Source organism: Danio aesculapii, chromosome 25 (genome assembly GCF_903798145.1).
Source record: "Danio aesculapii chromosome 25, fDanAes4.1, whole genome shotgun sequence".
In the NCBI taxonomy this organism is placed as follows: Eukaryota; Metazoa; Chordata; class Actinopteri; order Cypriniformes; family Danionidae; genus Danio; species Danio aesculapii.
In genome coordinates, this window is record NC_079459.1 from 16,524,701 (window position 1) to 16,544,357 (window position 19,657).

The 19,657-nt window shown below is 36.3% G+C and overlaps 1 protein-coding gene across 1 annotated transcript in view; it reads left to right on the plus strand.

Moving 5' to 3' along the window:
- The window catches only part of met (MET proto-oncogene, receptor tyrosine kinase), a 108,975-nt gene that overhangs the window by 62,673 nt on the left and 26,645 nt on the right, over nt 1-19,657 (plus strand). The window contains exons 11-13 of the mRNA XM_056452426.1: nt 6,605-6,823; nt 13,269-13,418; nt 18,535-18,700. Coding sequence (XP_056308401.1) covers nt 6,605-6,823; nt 13,269-13,418; nt 18,535-18,700 — 535 coding nt within the window. The remainder of the gene's footprint in view (nt 1-6,604; nt 6,824-13,268; nt 13,419-18,534; nt 18,701-19,657) is intronic.

Consider the following 19,657-nt stretch of genomic DNA (forward strand, 5'->3'; position numbering starts at 1 on the left):
AAAAATATTTGCAAATATTTAAATTGGTCATTCATAAATCATTAGCGTGTTAAGGCTGATTTATACTTCTGCATCAAGCGCACGCAAATGCTCCGGTGCAGCCTACGCATGGTCGTATAGCCCTCGTCGTGGCCATCTGCGACCCTGACGTAAACCTCTCAAAAAATGTAACGACTCATAACGCAAGTTCTGTGATTGGTTGGCTTGGTAGTGCTGACAAATGTAGGCGGAGATGAGAGCCGCGTGAGCTTGATGAAGCGAGTGTTTACAAGTGTGAAGTCCTGTGAAGTAGCACTAGATGGAAACTGTTGTTTTGTGTTTACCTTATGATTAAAGTTGTTGCACGTCCGCTAACTCCCACCTCAAAATGAGCGAGTTTGAGCCACTTGTACATTAAGGTAGCGTTCATAAAAAATAAAACAGTACCGAAGAAACTCGACACAGAGGAACATAAACACCTACTGCCAACTAGCGTTTCTGAAGAGTTATTGCAGAGCAACAAAAACAGCGCGCAGAAGTATAAATGCACAGCAACACGCAAGGCATGTGCCGTGGGTCACGCAGATCACTCAACGCAGATGTATAAACCAGGTTTCAGGCTTAACAATGTGCAAATTTCTGCAGATGCAGATTCCTTCTCATAATAAAAATCCAACATTTAAAGCAGTATTATGATGACTTGAGTAACTTTAAACTCAGACCCTCAAACTTAGAAAACTGTATCTGACAATTGAATTAAATGCAAACTTTTGTGCCTTCTTTTTGGGTCACCTATTTAGGAAGGAAAACCTTAGAACTTTTACTGGGATCATCTCAATATTTGTTCATTGCCTTTCTTGAGCAACCAATCAGCAAGCATTATCAGTCAGGCTCTAATGCTGGGTTCACACCAAATGTTGAACTAACTATTTGTAGGAGTAAATTACACACAAAGTCAATGCAAATGCACAAATAGTGGCGAATTATCACTGTAGCCTGAATGATGCAATAGTTTAAGTAGAAAAAACATGCCATGAATAAACTAGAGCAAGTGATCCAGTGCTCCGCGTTTGGTTAGATACAAATACTTTGATAAAAGGAAATAATAAGAGATGGTTAAATCCAACAAACACCTGTATAATAGTAATAAATCACACCTTAACTCCCAACGAGTATATCTATTCCCCCAACACCAATTTAAAATGTTTTCAGTGTCTCCCATCATCCTTTGGCTGCTTTCTTCAGCAGCTGTTATCCAACCCCCCTTTAAGCCCTTTGAGATACTTGATCCATTCTAAACAATTAAACGTCGTGTTTGTCGAGAAGCACACCAAGCCAAACTGCCTTACAAGTATTTGACTAGTCTCTGTAGATGAGTCCTCGGATCTCTAAATATGCAAAAAGTTGCTATTCAAATAAGCAAGATGTATAATTTGCATGGACTTCGTCAGAAATCATGGAAGAACGTGTGAGCTTTATTTATGCCCTCCATCTGGGATATTGCTCAATCGAGAGCATTATATAGGGTATAGGCTTCATGGATGAATGTTGAACAATAGAAGAGAAGAAATGAACTGAAGAAGTCAGATGACAGCAATCCTTTTACGCAATCACCATGGATCAATGGGATTTTAAAGTTGTTTATCAATAGGAGCAGATCATTTCTGGAAAGTTCCCTTTGAAAAGCAGTTTCAAACATCAGAAATGTTTTTTTTTAATGACACCACACCAGATTCTGTCATTATTTATGCTTTCTAATCTCTTTCTTATACCCATAAGATTTTAATTAATCTTTAGAACACCAATGAAGATTTGGAATCAATTCTGAGTAAAGCTCAGTTCACACAATACTCTCACTTCAAAACATGCAAACAAATTCATACAAATAATTGAAGTCCTGTAGAAAAAAAAACGGATCTCTGTATATGATGAAAAGATTTGAACAAATCACATTTAAACAAAGCATAGTTAAGCATCCTGGGCAAATTTTCTGATCAGTGTTGTTACAAACCCCTGATGTTAGTCCAGGGGATGGTGGGGTTTGACATTTATTTGTAATTAAAGTATATTTATACAAACAGTAAATAAGTGCTAAAGACAACCAAAATAATACCAAAATTGTGATTTTTATTTATATTCCCCAAAGTGAACAAAAACAACGATTAATTCCAAAATAAAGAAAATAAAGTAAGGCAAAATATACTATTTACAATATTTACAACACTGAAACAAATACAAAGACAGGAGAGCTGGCAGAAGGGACGTGGGCGATGCTAAAGTAACGAAAAGAACAAAACCCAAACTAAATCTAACTTCCCAGAAGCATCTAGCTAACTAACTATGTGAAACAAAATAATTAGCATGCAAAGAGTCTTCCGAGTCTTGACTGTCTACTCTATCTATCTATCCAAAAGTACAAGGGGTGGCGCTCGCCCCTAACCTAATGTACTATACAGAAGAGTAGTCCTAAGTGTTGCAAAATGTATGTCACGTGACCTTCTTACCTGTCCGCTTCGTCCAAGCCTCGTAAACAACGTTTAAACAGAGAAATGGAGTGATCTACAAATAACGGACGGATAACGCGCACACAGAAACGGGCAACAACAAAATACACAGTTAGACGGGTTTTTTCGTAACACAACGCAACAAGAAAACAAGACAAGAAAGGGAAAAGACAGGCTGGTGAGTGGTCTGGCACGCGCTTTTATGGTGGGTGGTCTTTGCTTATTGGATGTGACGTAAGAATGACGTAACCGGGGGAGAAATGACTGACAGCTGAATAGACCAATGAACGGAACCTGTGAATAATGAAAGCAGATATGGGAGAGCAGAGCGAGAAAGAGAAAACACAAACAGAGCACAAATAACACAAATATGTAACAGTGTTTTCATGTTAATAAAAGTGAAAATATAAATGTGAAAAGTTCAGATGCAAAAACGTCCAAGTGCCATCTGAAAATTTCTTCTGAAATTTCATTTTCAATTTTCATTTTCATGTCTAAAAAAACCTTTGTGTAGGTTCATTCGTTTTGTTTTCATGTCAAAGGATAGCTTGTTTTCATTGTCTATAACACGAAATAACAGACCATAAACAAAGGAGGCTAGGAAAAATGCACATTTTAGGAGAAGATTTGGGTGGCACTGAACTCTTCATGTGATTCTGTTACTGATTTAAACTTCTGCATCAAGCGCACATGTATGCTCTGGCGTATGCTAATGCTGACGCACCTCTCAAAAAATGTAACTACACATTGATGCATAGCTCAAGCTCTGATTGGTCTGCTTAGTAGCGGTGACGAGTATGGGTAGTGCTGAGAGCTGCGAGCCCGATAGAGCGAGTGTTTATAAGTATGGAGTACCATGAAGGAGCTCTAGATGGAACTTTTGTTTTGTATATACCTTATGATTAAAGTTGTTGCTCGTCCACCAGTTCCTGCCTCTGAATGAGCGATTTAACCTTCTTGTACATTAAGGTAGCATTCAGAAAATAACAAAACCCCCACAAAGAAACTCGACACAGAGGAACATAAAAATCTACTGCCAGCTAGCGTTTTGGAAGTGTTATTGCAGAGCAACACAAACAGCACGTAAAAAGTATTTGCACGGATATACGAAAAGCAGGTGCCCTCGGTCACAACGATCACTCAACACAGAAGTATAAACCAGACTTAAGTCCTGATGGTAATTACAGTTTAATTGAAATCCTGCATTTTTGTCTGATTATTGTTGACCTTTTGGTGACGCGATAAACTATATGTCTCTAATGGTCTCTAATGGTGAACAGTCTTTCAATGAAAGTGCAAAAATCACTCAGATTTGATTAAAAAAAATCATAATTTGTGTTTTGAAGATGAACAAAAGTCTAACAGATTTAGAAACGCAGATCTTTATTTTGGAGTGTACTAATTCTTTTGACAGGAAGTTCTTTTTTTGTCTGATTATTGTTGACCTTTTGGTGACTCAATAAACTATATGTCACAAATGGTGAACAGTCTTTCAATGAAAGTGCAAAAAGCACTTGGATTTGATCAAAAAGGAATCCTAATTTGTGTTTTGAGGAGTCTGTCAGATTTAGAACAACATGCAGATCTTCATTTAGTAACTAGTAACTAATGAGTAAACTAATGAGTGAACTAATGCTTTTGAAGTTCCTATATATACTGTATAGCGAAATGGCACTTATGTGAAATCAGAATGTCTTGAAATTCAGAAAAAGTTGTTTTTAGACTTTAGAGAGTATTGTTAACCTGCCAAAATGTGCAGAGGGAGACCCAGGTTTGCTGGATGAAAGTCTTGGATCAGAGACGCCTCTGATGCCTTATGTTCATAAATAATGGCATCGAACAATTTGAATGTGCCTCTTGCTCTAGGGTTATGCTTTCAAAAGTGGAGCGTTCACATGAGGACAGCTAATTAAACGGCGGTGATGTGCAAATAACAGGCATACCGTAGAAATGGGCAGTTGTGGTGTTATAATGGGGAATGAAAATGGTGTGTGGCAAGACCTGGCAGGGCTGGAGCCACAGCTGGCATGTGAAGTCTTCGAGTTGTAACTCATGCATAATTGCATTGAGTCAGATCTTCAGGCTCACAAAGACTCCTTGTCCACTGCTCTTAAAGATGCGATGTATGCTATGCAAGCTGATGGCTCTCACATCTGGTTCAAAAAGGTTGCTCTTGTTGAAAGGTTTGGGGATTTTGTTGATTGAAAAAAGGAGCAGTTTTATTCAGCATAGACGCACCAGATTGATCACGCGTGACAATGAAGACATTTATAACGAGATAAAAGGATTCTGGTTCAAATAAGTGCTAATCTTTTGAACTTTTCCAGAAAAAAATGTATCCTTAAAAGTAAGCTGCACAAATGCTTTCCATATTGATAATGATAAGAAAGGTTTCTTGAGCAGCAAATTAGCATGTATAATGATTTATGAAGCATCATGTGACCAGTGTTGGGCACGCTTCTTTAATAAGTAGGAGTAATTAGTTATAGTTACTAGCTACTTCTTATAATTAGTAACTGTGTTACATAATTATAAAAGTTACTAATTACCATGAAAAGTAATTATTGTGTTTCTTTAAAAAAAATCAAATTTATCAAATAATTATAAAATAAATATAAAACATTGTACACTGATCTACACTATTTTGATGAATTTTTATTTTATTTTGTTTTAATATGGGGCAACATGAGAGACAACGGCAGCATGTTCTCCACTATATATCTAGATATTATTTTGTTTAATTATGTTTTGTTTAATTGTTCCCTGAAGTTTTATTTGCTTTGACGTCGTGGCTCCGTCTCCTTTGATACCAGAACTCACTATGTGAGATGCTTCATTAGATTAGAATTACTTTTCACCAACTCAGAGAGACTCTTTTTTTACTGGGCATAAGTTGAACTATACAGAACATAAACATTGCTTCTTGCCTTTTACCTCAACAAGGGAAAAGTAGTGCTTATCTTCCAGTTTGCAAATGCTACCTTTGAACTTGTTGGATTTGCCATCGTTCTGACTCCTGGTCATTGGTGTGTGGCACTGACTTGTGTGAACGCCCGCACTACTCTGCCTCTGTTTGGCGAACGATGGAAATGTACTCTATCTAAGCCAATCATCATGTTCTCAGTTGCACCACGTTCACAGACACACCAATCATCATCACTGGTTGGTTATGTGTCCCGCCCTAGCCCCGAACTCACTCACACATGCACCCACCCCAGAGAACGAGAGGTCCTATGGCTGAGAGAGATGCTGCTCGCATGAAAACAACCTTCAGTGTTCTCAATTATAGTAAAGCACATTTTATTGTCAGTAATGGTAACGGCATTGTAAAGCGGGAAGCGTTTCATTTGATTACTCGTCACTGAAAAAAGTATTGTCGTTAGTACCGCCGTTTATTTGTAGCACCATTATTGCCATCACTGTGGGTAACTCAGAAGGCTGGAGAAATTATTCTAAAAATCAACTTTCCAACAAAATATAAGAAATTTTAAAATAGATATTCACAATTTCACAATTTTACTGTAGCAAACATTGTGAAACATCCCTAACATTTGAACAGTTGTGTAAAAATGTATTATTTGGGTGTTTTTATTACCCTTTCGATGATTTTAGCTAAAAAACTACAATAACAGAAAACGTTTATGAATTTTAGACATTCATTTATTGAAATTAATTGCATTTCAATGATTTAAAAGTCCTGCTTCTTAATTTTGGCTTTAAAAAAATCATGATTATATTGTATTGTGAGTTCAGTTTCAGAATACGCATGAAATTGCCACTTGAGTGTATTATTGTTACACTCCTATTTGAATATCAGAATCATTTAAAACATTGTTGTGTACTCTAGTATAGATGAGATGTGAAAGTAATGCGAATACTTAATGTTTGCGCTTATGAAACCTGAACTTAAATATGCTCAGTCATGTAATCACCCCAACTCTTGAGAAAACATGGCCTCTGGTTAGCCTTGTACAAATCTTACACATGCTGTGCTCCTAAACAAGCAAAAGATAAAGAGGATTGGACACACAAAAGATTGCAACATGCCTCAGCACTGACTTGGCACAGTTATAATAACAGAGATGGCTAATATTCATGTTTGTCTTTTTCTCTATGCCCAGACCTGCAGTCATGATGAGGAGAAGAGAAATATCCTTTGCATCACGCCCTCCCTGAAAGGCCTCAGCGTTCAGCCTCCGGTCGCTACTAAAATGACCTTCGTCCTGGATGGTTTTTCCACTGATCAGTACGACCTGCTGTATGTGGAGGATCCCAAATTTGAGGAGTTTCAGAAGCCCACTGTCACACCAAGAGGCAAAAAGAACATACTGGAGATTAAGGTGAGCGCAACAAATATTCCCCAAAAAATATTCTATTATAAAATCTGCAGTGGGGGAGCATTTCAGGTGCATTTAAAATTTCACATGTAGTGCCACTTAAAGTAGAACACGCATACTCAATGTCTGCTTTACTGACAATGATGTCCCATATATATAACAGAGAACAGTATTGGATTAGTTTGCTGTCAATTTCACAGCTTTAAAACTGTTGCAATTTTGCAGACTGTAGACTACTTCTCTGTTCAGTGTAAGTATATATATATGTATAATATATAATATGTATAATATATAAAATTATACATATATATATATATATATATATATATATATATATATATATATATATATATATGTATAATTTTTGCCGGAATATATATTTAATGGCCCCCTACCAGTGGGAAGGAGGCAGAGAATTGATAAACTTTTAAAAAATTTTAATAAAGAAAATCAACAAAACAATCAGGCAGCAGCTCTTAACGAACACTACTGTAAAACTGAAGCAAAACAAATCAAAAGTGTCCAGGCTTGGTCCTCTCTCGTCTTCCACTGCTGTCTCTCCTTCTTTTAAGATCATTCAGAGCTCCTCCGTGAGACTTGAGACATGTGGTGAACACAGGTGACGGTCATTAGCACTTACGCCACCAGCCTTGCATGCCCATACAGCTCTCGGCATTGCCCCACCCACTACATGCGCATATTCACGTAACAAACAAAGGTGTATTTTGATGATGCTGTGATTGAGTGTGGAATCAGTAACTTATATTAATAATTAAGTCCTATGGGACTCCTGCAGAAATTGTTTGAGCTAACGTATTCAAATCTTATTATCATGTAAGTACGAAGTAGAGTAAGACCGTATCCTAACTACATGTGACATGCCACTGCAACACGCGATAAAGGTTTTTTGTTAAAAGGTGTTTTTATACTAACCATCTGCAATGGTAATGCACAAAACGTCTATTTTAGAAATGCTTTCTAGTTCCTTAACATCACGGCAGATCAACAGCATATACTTCTATGACAATGATCCCCTCAGGTACAGATTATGTGCTTTATTCAGTGTTAAATGCTACCAATGTAAGTTTAAATACCATTTTATGTGACATTTATTGTCAAAATGCTGAAAGTAGCAGCAGTTTACCTCAGATCTTGAAAATAAAATAACTAGCAGACGGTTTGAAAATGAAAGTCAGAACTGTGACTCAACAACATCAGTAACTCAGTAGCCTATTAATAATGTTAAAGAGGCTAATATGTATTAACTAGATTAAAAGCCTTTATCATTTAGTTGGGAGTGCAGTGGATGGCATTTGAATTTGTTTGTCGTGTCGCTTCGTGTTTGGTGCAGGCCTCCAAATTGCTTGTTGCAGGAATCTTGTTGCATGTTGTTAGGACATGGTGTAAGGCTGAAATTTGTTAAAGTGAAGCAAGATGCTGAAGCTTTTTCTGATGAGAGACAAGCACAATGTGGCACAAAAGCATCAGGGCTTTTATTATGTCACAGTCAACAGCTTCTGGATATTTCAGGCATGAACGGAAAAGAATGCAGAGCTATTTTATCATACTAAAAACTTTTTAAGGTTCTGTTATAATGCTGTTCGTTGCTGTTTAATAAAATGCACAACTGTGTTAAAGTGTTTTGGTGTTACCTTGTTTCCATAAAACCAAACCATAATGATAGTAATAATAATTCTTTACATTTATATAGCACTTTTCTGGACACTCAAAACGCTTTAACACATTCTTGGGGGAATCTCCTCATCCACCATCAGTGTGCAGCATCCACCTGGATGATGTGACGGCAGCCATATTGCGCTAGGCTGCACACTACACACCAGCTGATTGGTGGAGAGGAGACAGAGTGATGAAGCCAGTTATGATATGGGGATTGTTAGGAGGCCATGATGGACAGAGGCCAGTAGGCAAATTAGATCAGGATGCCGTGGTTAAAACCCTACTCTTTTTGAAGGACATCCTGGGTTTTTTAATAACCACAGAGAGTCAGGACCTCGGTTTAATGTGTCATTTGAAAGACGGTGCTCACTGAGCAGTATAGAGCCCCTATCAATATACTAGAGCGTTAGCGCCCACACAGGCCGCAGATTGAGCGCCCCCTGCTGGTCTCACTAACACGACTTCCGGCAGCAAACTAGCTTTTCCATGTGGTCTCCCATCCAGGTACTGACCTAGTGCAGGCCTGCTTAGCTTCAGTGAGTGACTATGTAAGAGTTGCAGAGAGCTACATAAATCAAGGGTGTGTGTGTGTGTGTGTTAGCATGGCAACAAAGGACACGGTCCTTATCAGTAGTTAAAATTACTTATTCTTCTGGATTTTAACATTTTTTGAATCATCGGAAACGCTGTTCTAGTGACTCTTGGATATTTCAATCAAAAATAGTATATAATGTGTACATATTGCAGCTGAAATGGCAATCAAACTGATTTTACCAATGTTTTGAGACCAATATTTTGTATCCTGTAACTGAAACAAGAACACTCACAGCCAATCAACATTTGTGATGTCTTCACATTTTAAAAAAGCTCTTGAAAAGTTTTCATACTTTCAGAAAAATGTGAGACCATATCTAGTTTTTTACAGAGTTTTTGTTTGTTTTTTTGTTTGTTTGTCATGACAACAAGCTGCATTTGATTCATACCTTTGCCTTTTTATACTTATATGTACACTACATTTAATTTGCATGCTTAGTTAGCAAAGGCACTAACAAAAGTTGATTGTCTGAGATATTTGTTTGTCCCAGCTACATTACACAAAATATTAGTCTCAGGACATCAACCCCCTGGTAAAATCAGCAGAAACAGCAGAAACACACATGCACTGAGTGATTCACACACGCTGGAAGGAAACAATACAGCAAACAGGACGTGGAGTTTGTTTCCCATTTTGCACCTCCATCTTTCACATTGTTCTCTTGCCCCTGAAGGTTCAAGCCTCTGACACATTGATGGTGGGATCCTTTTGCCCTAGTGAGGGTAGACTAGTGAAACGACCCAGCATTTTTAACAATGAAATATAAGAGTAGAGCTTTTTTTTTCCTGAAACCGCCACTCAATAGTCAAACGCAGCTGTTGTGGAAGGGAGGAGGGAAAGAGGGGTCGCGTGAGATCCTACTTTTTCTTCCCATGCGAGACCGCAGCATCAAATCCCTGTGCACCCCTCTTGGGACTCACACACATTCAGACACACGCACACACTCACACACAGACTCATATTAAGTGTTGTGTACTGCTCAGACTCATTTAAAGCCAGTATTTACTCAATAATGGGCACACCAGCAGGCTCTTTTTAGCTTAATTGTCATTAAACTGCCCTATCGCTCTGATCAAGCACTTTCATTCCCATGCAGTCTGTTTGTTTAGATTTTGCAGTTTGATACTTAAGGCCTTCTTTAGGGAAATAAAATTGCACTTGGCAGCACTGCTGACGCTCAAGGGGTTTATCGAAAATGTCAGAGATTGTGAGTTACCAGTGCCAGTGGAGAGTTGATCTGGACATTTGTGCTTCTTGTGGTCATTTCAGTTTTGTTTTCGTATCTGTAAGGTTTGTTTACTTTAAAAAAATAATAAGATGAAAACACATTGTTTAATGAAAAAAACATTGTTAAATCACAAAAAACAGACACAAGATAAACAATTGAAAGTTTTAAATAAAAATGTGATTATAGTTGTACTTGCCATCATAAACAATGATAATATGATAAAGACATGATAAAGAGAATATTTATACAGTATAGTATTTTAGTATAGTTTGAATAGAAGTGAAGTTTCACAAACTAATTTCGAGAGGAGCACGTGATATGATTGACTACCGCTGATCCTCATTGCTAATCATTAGCTAGCCTATCAGATCATTCTAAAACTACTATAAATATCCTGCCTAAACTTCATTCCTTATCTTCGTTTTTGGAAACCCCCCCATCCTTCCCTTCTCCCTCCTCCTCTTTCATGATCAGGCAACACGGTGGCTCAGTGGTTAGCACTGCTGCCTCGCAGTAAGAAGGCCACAGGTTCAAGTTCTAATTGAGCCAGTCGGCACTCCCTGCGTGGAGTTTGCATGTTCTCCCTGTGTTTGCGTGGGTTTTCCTCTGGTTTCCTCCCACAGTCTAAAAACATGTACATAAGTGAATCGTAATACAGTCACAAGCACTTAATGCATACATAGCAAAAGGGGGCACTCGAGAAACACCTGATCTCGTATCCCTCCTAATGCTCATTGACTAGGTGGGAACCTTGGGCTTATCTATCTCCGAGCTCAGGGTTCTCTCCCGGGACAGCATGCCAAACCTGCTATCATAGTCGAGCATTATCTAAGTGTGAACTCTTGAATAGTATTTTAAATGAATTGTAAATATTACATTAACAAACGTTACATTTGTTGTCTATAAAATTGCGCATATTCATCGCACTACGTTGCACTAATTAAGTTTGAATTGTACATGCCCACTGTACGTATACATTTGTAATTATGTTCATATCTATCTCTAAATAGCAACCTGTACATTTATTCATCTATTTTAAATCTCTGATCATAGTTATAACAACCTGTATATAATGTTCATAGTACATCCTTCAGTAAATATTACCCATAGTTTTCTATAGTTGAACTTTATATCTAGGGATGCTCCGATCGATCGGCCAGAGATTGGTATCGGCCGATAATCACGTTTAATAACTCGAACAGTATTTGCTGATCGGGCCAATCGAATGAACCGATCGCAAGTGTTTGTGTTAGTTGGAGAACAGCAAAATATTTGAACGACCTTGCATGTATTTAGGCCTTTTTATAAGAACAGAAAACAATATTGCAAGTTCACTAAGACCTGCCTGAAAATATTAGATACATTTTTAAAAAAAAATTTATTTCATTAACATGAATATTTAATAATATAACTTATTGTAATTTACTTATTACAATAAATATTAATTTATAGACCTACTTCCTATTAGTCAAGAAGTAATGGATTTATAGGTGTGCATTGTAACTTATGCATCAAATATGCACTTTAAACTTTTTCTTGATTGAAACATGTTGAGGGTTACACAGTGTCGCAGTGGGTAGCATGAGCACCTCACAGCAAGAAGGTTGCTGGTTCAAGCCTCGGGTGGGTCAGTTGGTGTTTCAGTGTGGAGTTCGCATGTTTTCCCCAACTTCGCGTGAGTTTCCTCCGGGTGCTCCGAAGGAAGTCCAAAGACATGCGCTATAGGTGAATTGGGTAAGCTAAATTGTCCGTAGTATATGTGTGTGAATTAGTGTGTAAGGATGTTTCCCAGTGATTGGTTGCAGCTGGAAGGGCATCCACTGTGTAAAACATATGCTGGATAAGTTAGCGGATCATTCCACTGTGGCAACCCCAGATTAATAAAGGGACTAAGCCTAAAGGAAATGAATGAATGAATGAAACATGTTGAATTCTTTTTTCATCATTTGCAATGTTTCCAAATTGCATTGTTAGTATTATAATTAAAATTATAATATACTTATAATAAATACTTACTTCTAATGGTTATAAGAGACATTTTTAAAGCATTATATGCAGCATCCTTAAATTATTCCCTTGGGTAAGGAGAGATCTCCACTGCATTATTATACTTACAGGGAAAATGTATTTTATGCATTATAAAGCTTGAAGCATCAGAATCGGTACTCTGTATCAGCCGATCATCATGACAAGAAATCAGTACTTTGTATCAGCTGCAAAAATCCTGATCAGAGCATCCCTATTTATAACTTATACCTATATCTTACACTTGCTGCTATTGCACTCCTGGTTAGACCTAAACTGCATTTCATTCCCTTGTGCTTGTGCATGTGTAAAGACAATAAAGTTGAATCTAATCTAATCTATATTATGCTCAGTGTTAGGAATAAAATTGCAAGTTTCCACAAATTCATCATCTTGTGATTATTTTTCAATGGGGTCTCAGACATTTGAACTTGAATGAATCCTATATCCATCTAATTATGACCACTAATTACAATGACGCATTTGCCATTGAGATTACAATACCAGTACTTTATAAAAGTTCTTAATTTGTTATGCCCACTCTAAATAACATCGTTCTGACTGCACTTACTAACTAAAAAACCCACACATTTTTAAGCAGTGATCATTTGCTTTTTGTGAATGACTGATGTGCTCCAGGGAGTGTAAGTGTATGTGCGTCTGTTCGCACTGGATCTCAGGCTGGCTGGTGCTGTATGGTAACAGGTGCAGGAGTGGAGTGTGTCCAATCTGTAAAGCCCAGGCTGTCATGTGAGGAATGCGATCGCTGTCTTTATTGCCTTCTGCTCCACTCCGTTCACCAGAACGGGCTGGGTTTAGACGGGTAGAAGCTCCACAATCTATACGCCCCATATATCCCGCTCAATCACGCCCCAGTTTTTACTTTCATCAAACCTTTCTGTTTCTCTCATTTCCCCCTTCAGGTCCCCCCTGTGAATCAAGAGGCGGTGAAAAACGGCGAGGTGCTGAGAGTTTCAAATCGGACCTGCGAGAGTGTCACTTTGGTGGGCAACACGCTCGAATGCACCGTACCCATGGAGCTCCAGACCGCCGCCAAAGAGCTGGAGGTGGAGGTACGAGACGCACTTTAGCCCACTTTAATCCACTCAAAACCTCTCGTCAGCCAGCCGTTTGTCCTCTTCTTGTTCCAGCAGCCTCTCAAAGAAGCAAACATGATCTTTGTAAAGGTTCTCAAATCATGTTAGTCTCCAGGAATGTAGATATGAGGATTAGTATCAATGATTCACTTCATCAAAGATGTTCGTATTGTCAATTTTATATACACTGCCCTCCATTAAAGGTGCTTTTCCATTGCATGGGATGGTTCTGTTCGGTTTGGTTAGACTTACATTTGAGGGCGTTCCTAGTACTTGTTATTGCTCCCTTTTAAGGAGAGGTTCTAAGCGAGCCATATCGTTGCTAAAATGTGACTTATACACACTGCTGATCACAGATTCTTCCCAACCAGCATGAGACAGACCATTTCAAGCATTTGTTTATGTTGCATTTACAGTAGAGGTATCACTATAGCTGTAATTCCACCTACTGTAAGCAGCATTAATCTGCAGTGGATATTCAAACATAGCTGACAAAACCGAACGAAGCCATGCCGAAATGTGTCATACTGCGCAGTGAAAAAGTGGCTTAATATTGGCACTACTAGTAAATATAAGGAAAGAAGGATGGGATGTCTTTATTTTTTAACCTATTGGCATTTTTCTTGGAATATTAGCAAAAACAAAAGATGCATAAATTTGTCTTTGGATGAAAGTAGAGGGTTTTACTTGGAACTCTTTCAAGCAATTGTACTTTAGCGATGTCATTAGCTATGTTTCCATCCAAAGATGCAACTTTATGCGCAAAACTTAAATATTGCATTAAAGACATGCGGATAAAACAGCATTTCCATCTAATGAGTCAAAGAGAACAAAATCCTTCCCGAAAATCCTTCCCGAATCACTTCCCGATTAACTGGCTCCAAATATCAAAAGTAAAAATGGAATTAACTGAGGTAGGAGAAGCTGCGTGAGTCGTTTCCCTATTTACTAAATGACTTGCGACGCGAAGCACTGACACTTCAGGGCGATTCTGGAGGTAATTGATAATATAATAACACTAATGATGAAATGATTAGTCATTTTAGAGTGACCAAACCAATATTTTAGATGTTTTACAATGTGGTCAGCCTGCTGGTTTGTCCATTCACACAAGTTTTTATCATCACATGACCTTTTATAACACAATCAATGACTTTTTTTAATGTGCATACTGGAATTTGTTTAGTAAAAGTATTTCCATCGTAGTTTATGCGCATCTTTTCTTATCGAATAAAGCATTTATTCTTCTGTTATGTGCATATTTTTTTTATGTGCATTTTTTTAAATTGATGTGCATTTTGGCATTTGCATCAACCGTTTTTTATGCGCATATACAAAATGTGCCTAAAATAGGTAGATGGAAACATTGTGACTTTTTGAATTTCTGCAATTCTCCATCTGTTATTCTTGAATATTTTTTTAGTCTCTCAAACCATCTTTATATTTGTGTGTAAGGACAAGATTGACACACATCTTATTTCAGGCTCATTCATCAGTTCACTGGAAATTCTTGATTATTGCCATGGTGATGAAAATTGACAGGTGTTTTTGCTATTTTCTTAAAGCCACTTCCCATTTTGTGAAACTCAACAACTCTTTGTCTCAAATCACAGCTACAGCTCTGTTTTTTTTTACCTATTCTGGTGAATGACTTGGTGAGTTTGGTTTATGTGTCACCTCATATTTACATCCCTCTGAATCAGGAGGTCGTGGTTGACAGTTTCCTATTTTCAGTCACTCAGGTGTACAGTACTCAAACATGCAAAAATATTAATAAGAAGATACTTCAAAAACATTTTGCTCAAATGAATTCATAGAGTTGCCACCCATATAGAAGTCTGATGAATGGCAATATATTCAAATTACATACATGACAAGTTCATGTTTGGATTTACCATATGTAAATATGTCATAAATGCAATATATTTCAAAATATTGCAGAAATGCCCATTTATATATACATTTTAAACCATTGAATTACAAATATGTTCAAATATTTATTCATTCATTTTCCTTCAGCTTAGTCCCTTTATTCATCAGGGGTCGCCACAGCGGAATGAACCACCAACTTATCCAGCATATATGCGGCTGCCCTTCCAGTTGCAACCCAGTACTGGGAAACATCCATACACACTCATTCACACACATACATCCAATTTAGTTTGTTTAATTTACCTATAGCGCATGTCTTTAGACTGTGGGGGAAACCGGAGCACCAGGAGGAAACCCACGCGAACACAGGGAGAACATGCAAACTTCACGCTGAAATGTCAACTGACCCAGCTGGGACTTGAACCAGCAATCTTCTTGCTGTGAGGTGACAGTGCTAACCAATGAGCCTCCGTGTCACCCATGTTCAAGTATATAAGCTATAATTATATATATATATATATATATATATATATATATATATATATATATATATATATATATATATATATATATATATATATATATATATATATATATATATATATGGTAATATATGGTCATAAATCAGATTTCAGATATAAGTTTATATTTGTATTCATAAAACCGTGTTGCAAAGTGTTATTTTTATATTTTGAGCAAAAGATCAAGAGGTTTAACAATGGACATGTTTTAGCTCATATTTACCAGTGGTGCCAATATTAGTGGAGGGCACTATATCAGAATCCACCTGATAAGAAGCTTTCCTTGTTTGCCTTTTCAAGCTCAGCAAGAACATTAAAAAGAGAGCATTTCAGGCCCCAGACAGTCTGATATGATTGGTTCAGAGATCAAGGAAACGTTGGCCTCAGCATAAAGTGCTTATCTGTCGGAGAGAGACGGACGGGGTGCGTGTGACACGATGCTCTAATCTGACCCCATCACAACGCAGCGCGGTAAAACTCATCTCAGCCTAAACTCAATAACACCACGCCACATAAGAGAGGCTCAATCTCTGATCCAATTTCCCCTCCTGCCTGCAGTGGATGTGTGCGTTTCATTTTGAGGTGCTGCTTTATGACCGGTGAAACCCTCTCGCTCTCTCTCTCGGAGCATAAACGCTCCCCGAGGATGTTTCTAGATGGATTGTTGTGATGTTGAAGGTTCAAATGTAAACACATTGCGGCGTATGAAATCTGAAGCAAATGTGGCGCAGATGTGATGCCATGGACGTTCTCTGGCTGTCTATTTCATTAAGCTTCTGCAGGTCTTAAAAGGGTCTTAAAAAGGCTTGATTCACCCTCCCATAATTTAAAACCTTAAAAGGTCTTAAATCAGAGCGGAAAGACTTAAATTCGTTCAAGTGAAGGCAGTAAAATGTTGCGTGCACAGCAATAATGGTATATCTTTGTCAATGTTTGTTAACTGAACATGCTTTAATTAAGAGACTTTTACTTGAGATTATTACAAAAATGAAGAAATTAGGCTGTTAAGCTTTAAAGAAGATCAAATATTGCGGGTTTAGAAATGACATTCTCTGTTTGAATTAAGTAGGTTTTTCTGTGCTTAACTGGAAGACACTGGAAGTTTAATCACAAATAAGCCTAATTTTAATTAATTACACAGAAAGCGAGACTTCTTTTCTCAGGATGCTTCTAAAGTTTAAATATCTGGAAAACAAAATCTCCAAACCTATAGCAATATTTTTTTAAAAGAATTCAAAATGTAATAATGTTAATACAAACTGTTACTAAACTGCCAAACTATTACAACTCATTGTGTTTTTCCTGTAAAATTAAAGTTGGAAAACATATTCACATGTTTTCATAGCATTTTCCTTAAAATCTTCTTCTAAATCTTTTTCTAAATCTTTAAAAAATTACTTTCACAAAACCTGCAGAAAGCCTGGATAATATTTACTTGTTTATGGTTTATGAATTAATAAGAGTTAATTGGACAGATGCTACAAAAATACTTGCTTTGACAGTTTTTTAATGTCAAATTTAGAACATTTGTCTGTTTTTTTTATGGCATAGAATCTGCCAAAATATGATAAATATTCATTTTACTTAATTGCTGTAGGTACGGATGGGACAAAACTACAATCTTATGAACCATTGTAAATGACAAAATCAAATAAATAATTATATAAAATTTAATACTATTAATTTAAAGTTGTGTAATGCATTTTTTGATGCAATAGTTTATTTACAAAACATGCATATATATATATATATATATATATATATATATATATATATATATATATATATATATATATATATATATGCAGTATATGTATTTCCCAAATGATGTTTAACAGAGCAAGAAACTTTTCACAGTATGTCTGATAATATTTTTTCTTGTGGAGAAAGTCTTTTTTATTTTATTTCGGCAAGGATTAAAGCAGTTTTTAATTTTTTTAAATCCATTTTAATGTCAAAATTGTTAGCCCCTTTAAGCGAATTTTTTTTCGATACTCTACAGAACAAACCATTGTTATACAATAACTTGCCTAGTTACCCTAACTTGCCTAATTAACCTAGGTTAGCCTTTAAAGGTCACTTTAAGCTGTATAGAAGTGTCTTGAAAAATATCTAGTCAAATATTATTTATTGTCATCATGGCAAGATAAAATAATCCAGTTATTAGAAATGAGTTATTAAAACTATTATGTTTAGAAATGTGTTGGAAAAATCTTATTTCCGTTGAAAGGAAGTTGGGGAAAAAAATAAACAGGGGGGCTAATAATTCTGACTTCAACTGTGTGTGTGTGTGTGTATATATATCAATATATATATATATTATTATATATATATTATATATATATATATATATATATATATATATATTATATATACTATACACAATATGTAAGAATTTTAACTCATACGGGAAAGTCATTTGTGGTTGTTAATTGGAGTGATTGTTGCTGTGACTCTGTTGTAAATTCTGTATAGCATGGCTGTGTAATTGTCGTTTTTTCTGCACACAACTCTGCAGTTACGCCTAACTTTTCAAATAAGTTGAATAATGCAACCTCAATGAACAACTTTAGACATCAGTTTAACCGTTGTTTTGTCATTGTTTGTTCTCTACTTCAAATATTAGAATGCCAGTGTAATCCAGTATCTGGTCAATGAATTTACAGAATATAACACCATAATTTGTGTGTCCATTATAGTGGAAGCAGGCCACATCATCTTGTGATCTTAGGCCCGTGTTGTGGTGGTTTGGCTCAAGTACCAAGATTCCAGGCTCCTCGATCACTGGAGGAGTGTGTGTGTCCATCCTCCTCCTGCTCCTGATCGCAGTGTTTGTTTGGATCAAGAGAAAGAAGCACATTGATGGTATGTGACTTTGTGTTTTTATATTCTTGTGCTGTCTTTAATGTATATGTGTGGAGCTGTTTTGATGCCTCCTAAGGTTATTCAAATGAAATATGCAGCACTTTGCGCACAAATGTTTCTCATCATTTGTATAACCTAAGAGCGGTTGATAATGCAAATACAAAATGGAACACTTTATTATACAAAACAGCTTTAGAGGCAACCCACACTGTACTAACTTATTAAAAGTTTTCGATCTCAATTCAAACAGATTCAAAGTTTAATAATTACTTAATGACAGTGATTCGGCTATGTCTATTAAACATTCAAATCTGCTAGTTTATTATTTCTTTAGTCCATCCAACCACATAGTTTTATTATTTCTGTGTTATAATAAGTCAAATTTCACAGAAGCAGTATAAAGGATTTCATAATAAGGATTTGATCATAAGATTTGTATTAAAAACACTGTTTGTCAGTAGGTGGTTACAATTAATTGTTATAAAATGTGTTTGTCATCAAATGATTTGTTCAAAAACACTGATTCTTCCAATAAAAATTTATTAAATCAGTCAATCAACCTTTTATTTTAATAATTCATTCAAATGAATTCAGTTTATTTCAAAATAGACTGCCGCTATTAATATTTTGTAAGAATGTAAAGTGAGTTATATTAAATTGTGTATTCGGAAGCTTTCCAGAATTAGTGCAATCATGGTTTTATTTTTTTACTATAATTTTATAGTATCAGTTTTACATCCCTTCGAAACAAACAAACAAACAACAAACAAACATCAAGGCAAAAGAGATACATTTTACTTTTGTTAAATATTATTTTGTGGAAAAATAAATGTTTGCCCAAAATTTGTTTATAATCAATCTAACATAAATAGTGAGATTTGTGCTTACAGATATTTAATAAACTTATTAATATAGATAATTTCTGAAACAGCTTACTAAATTGAGATGATTTACCAT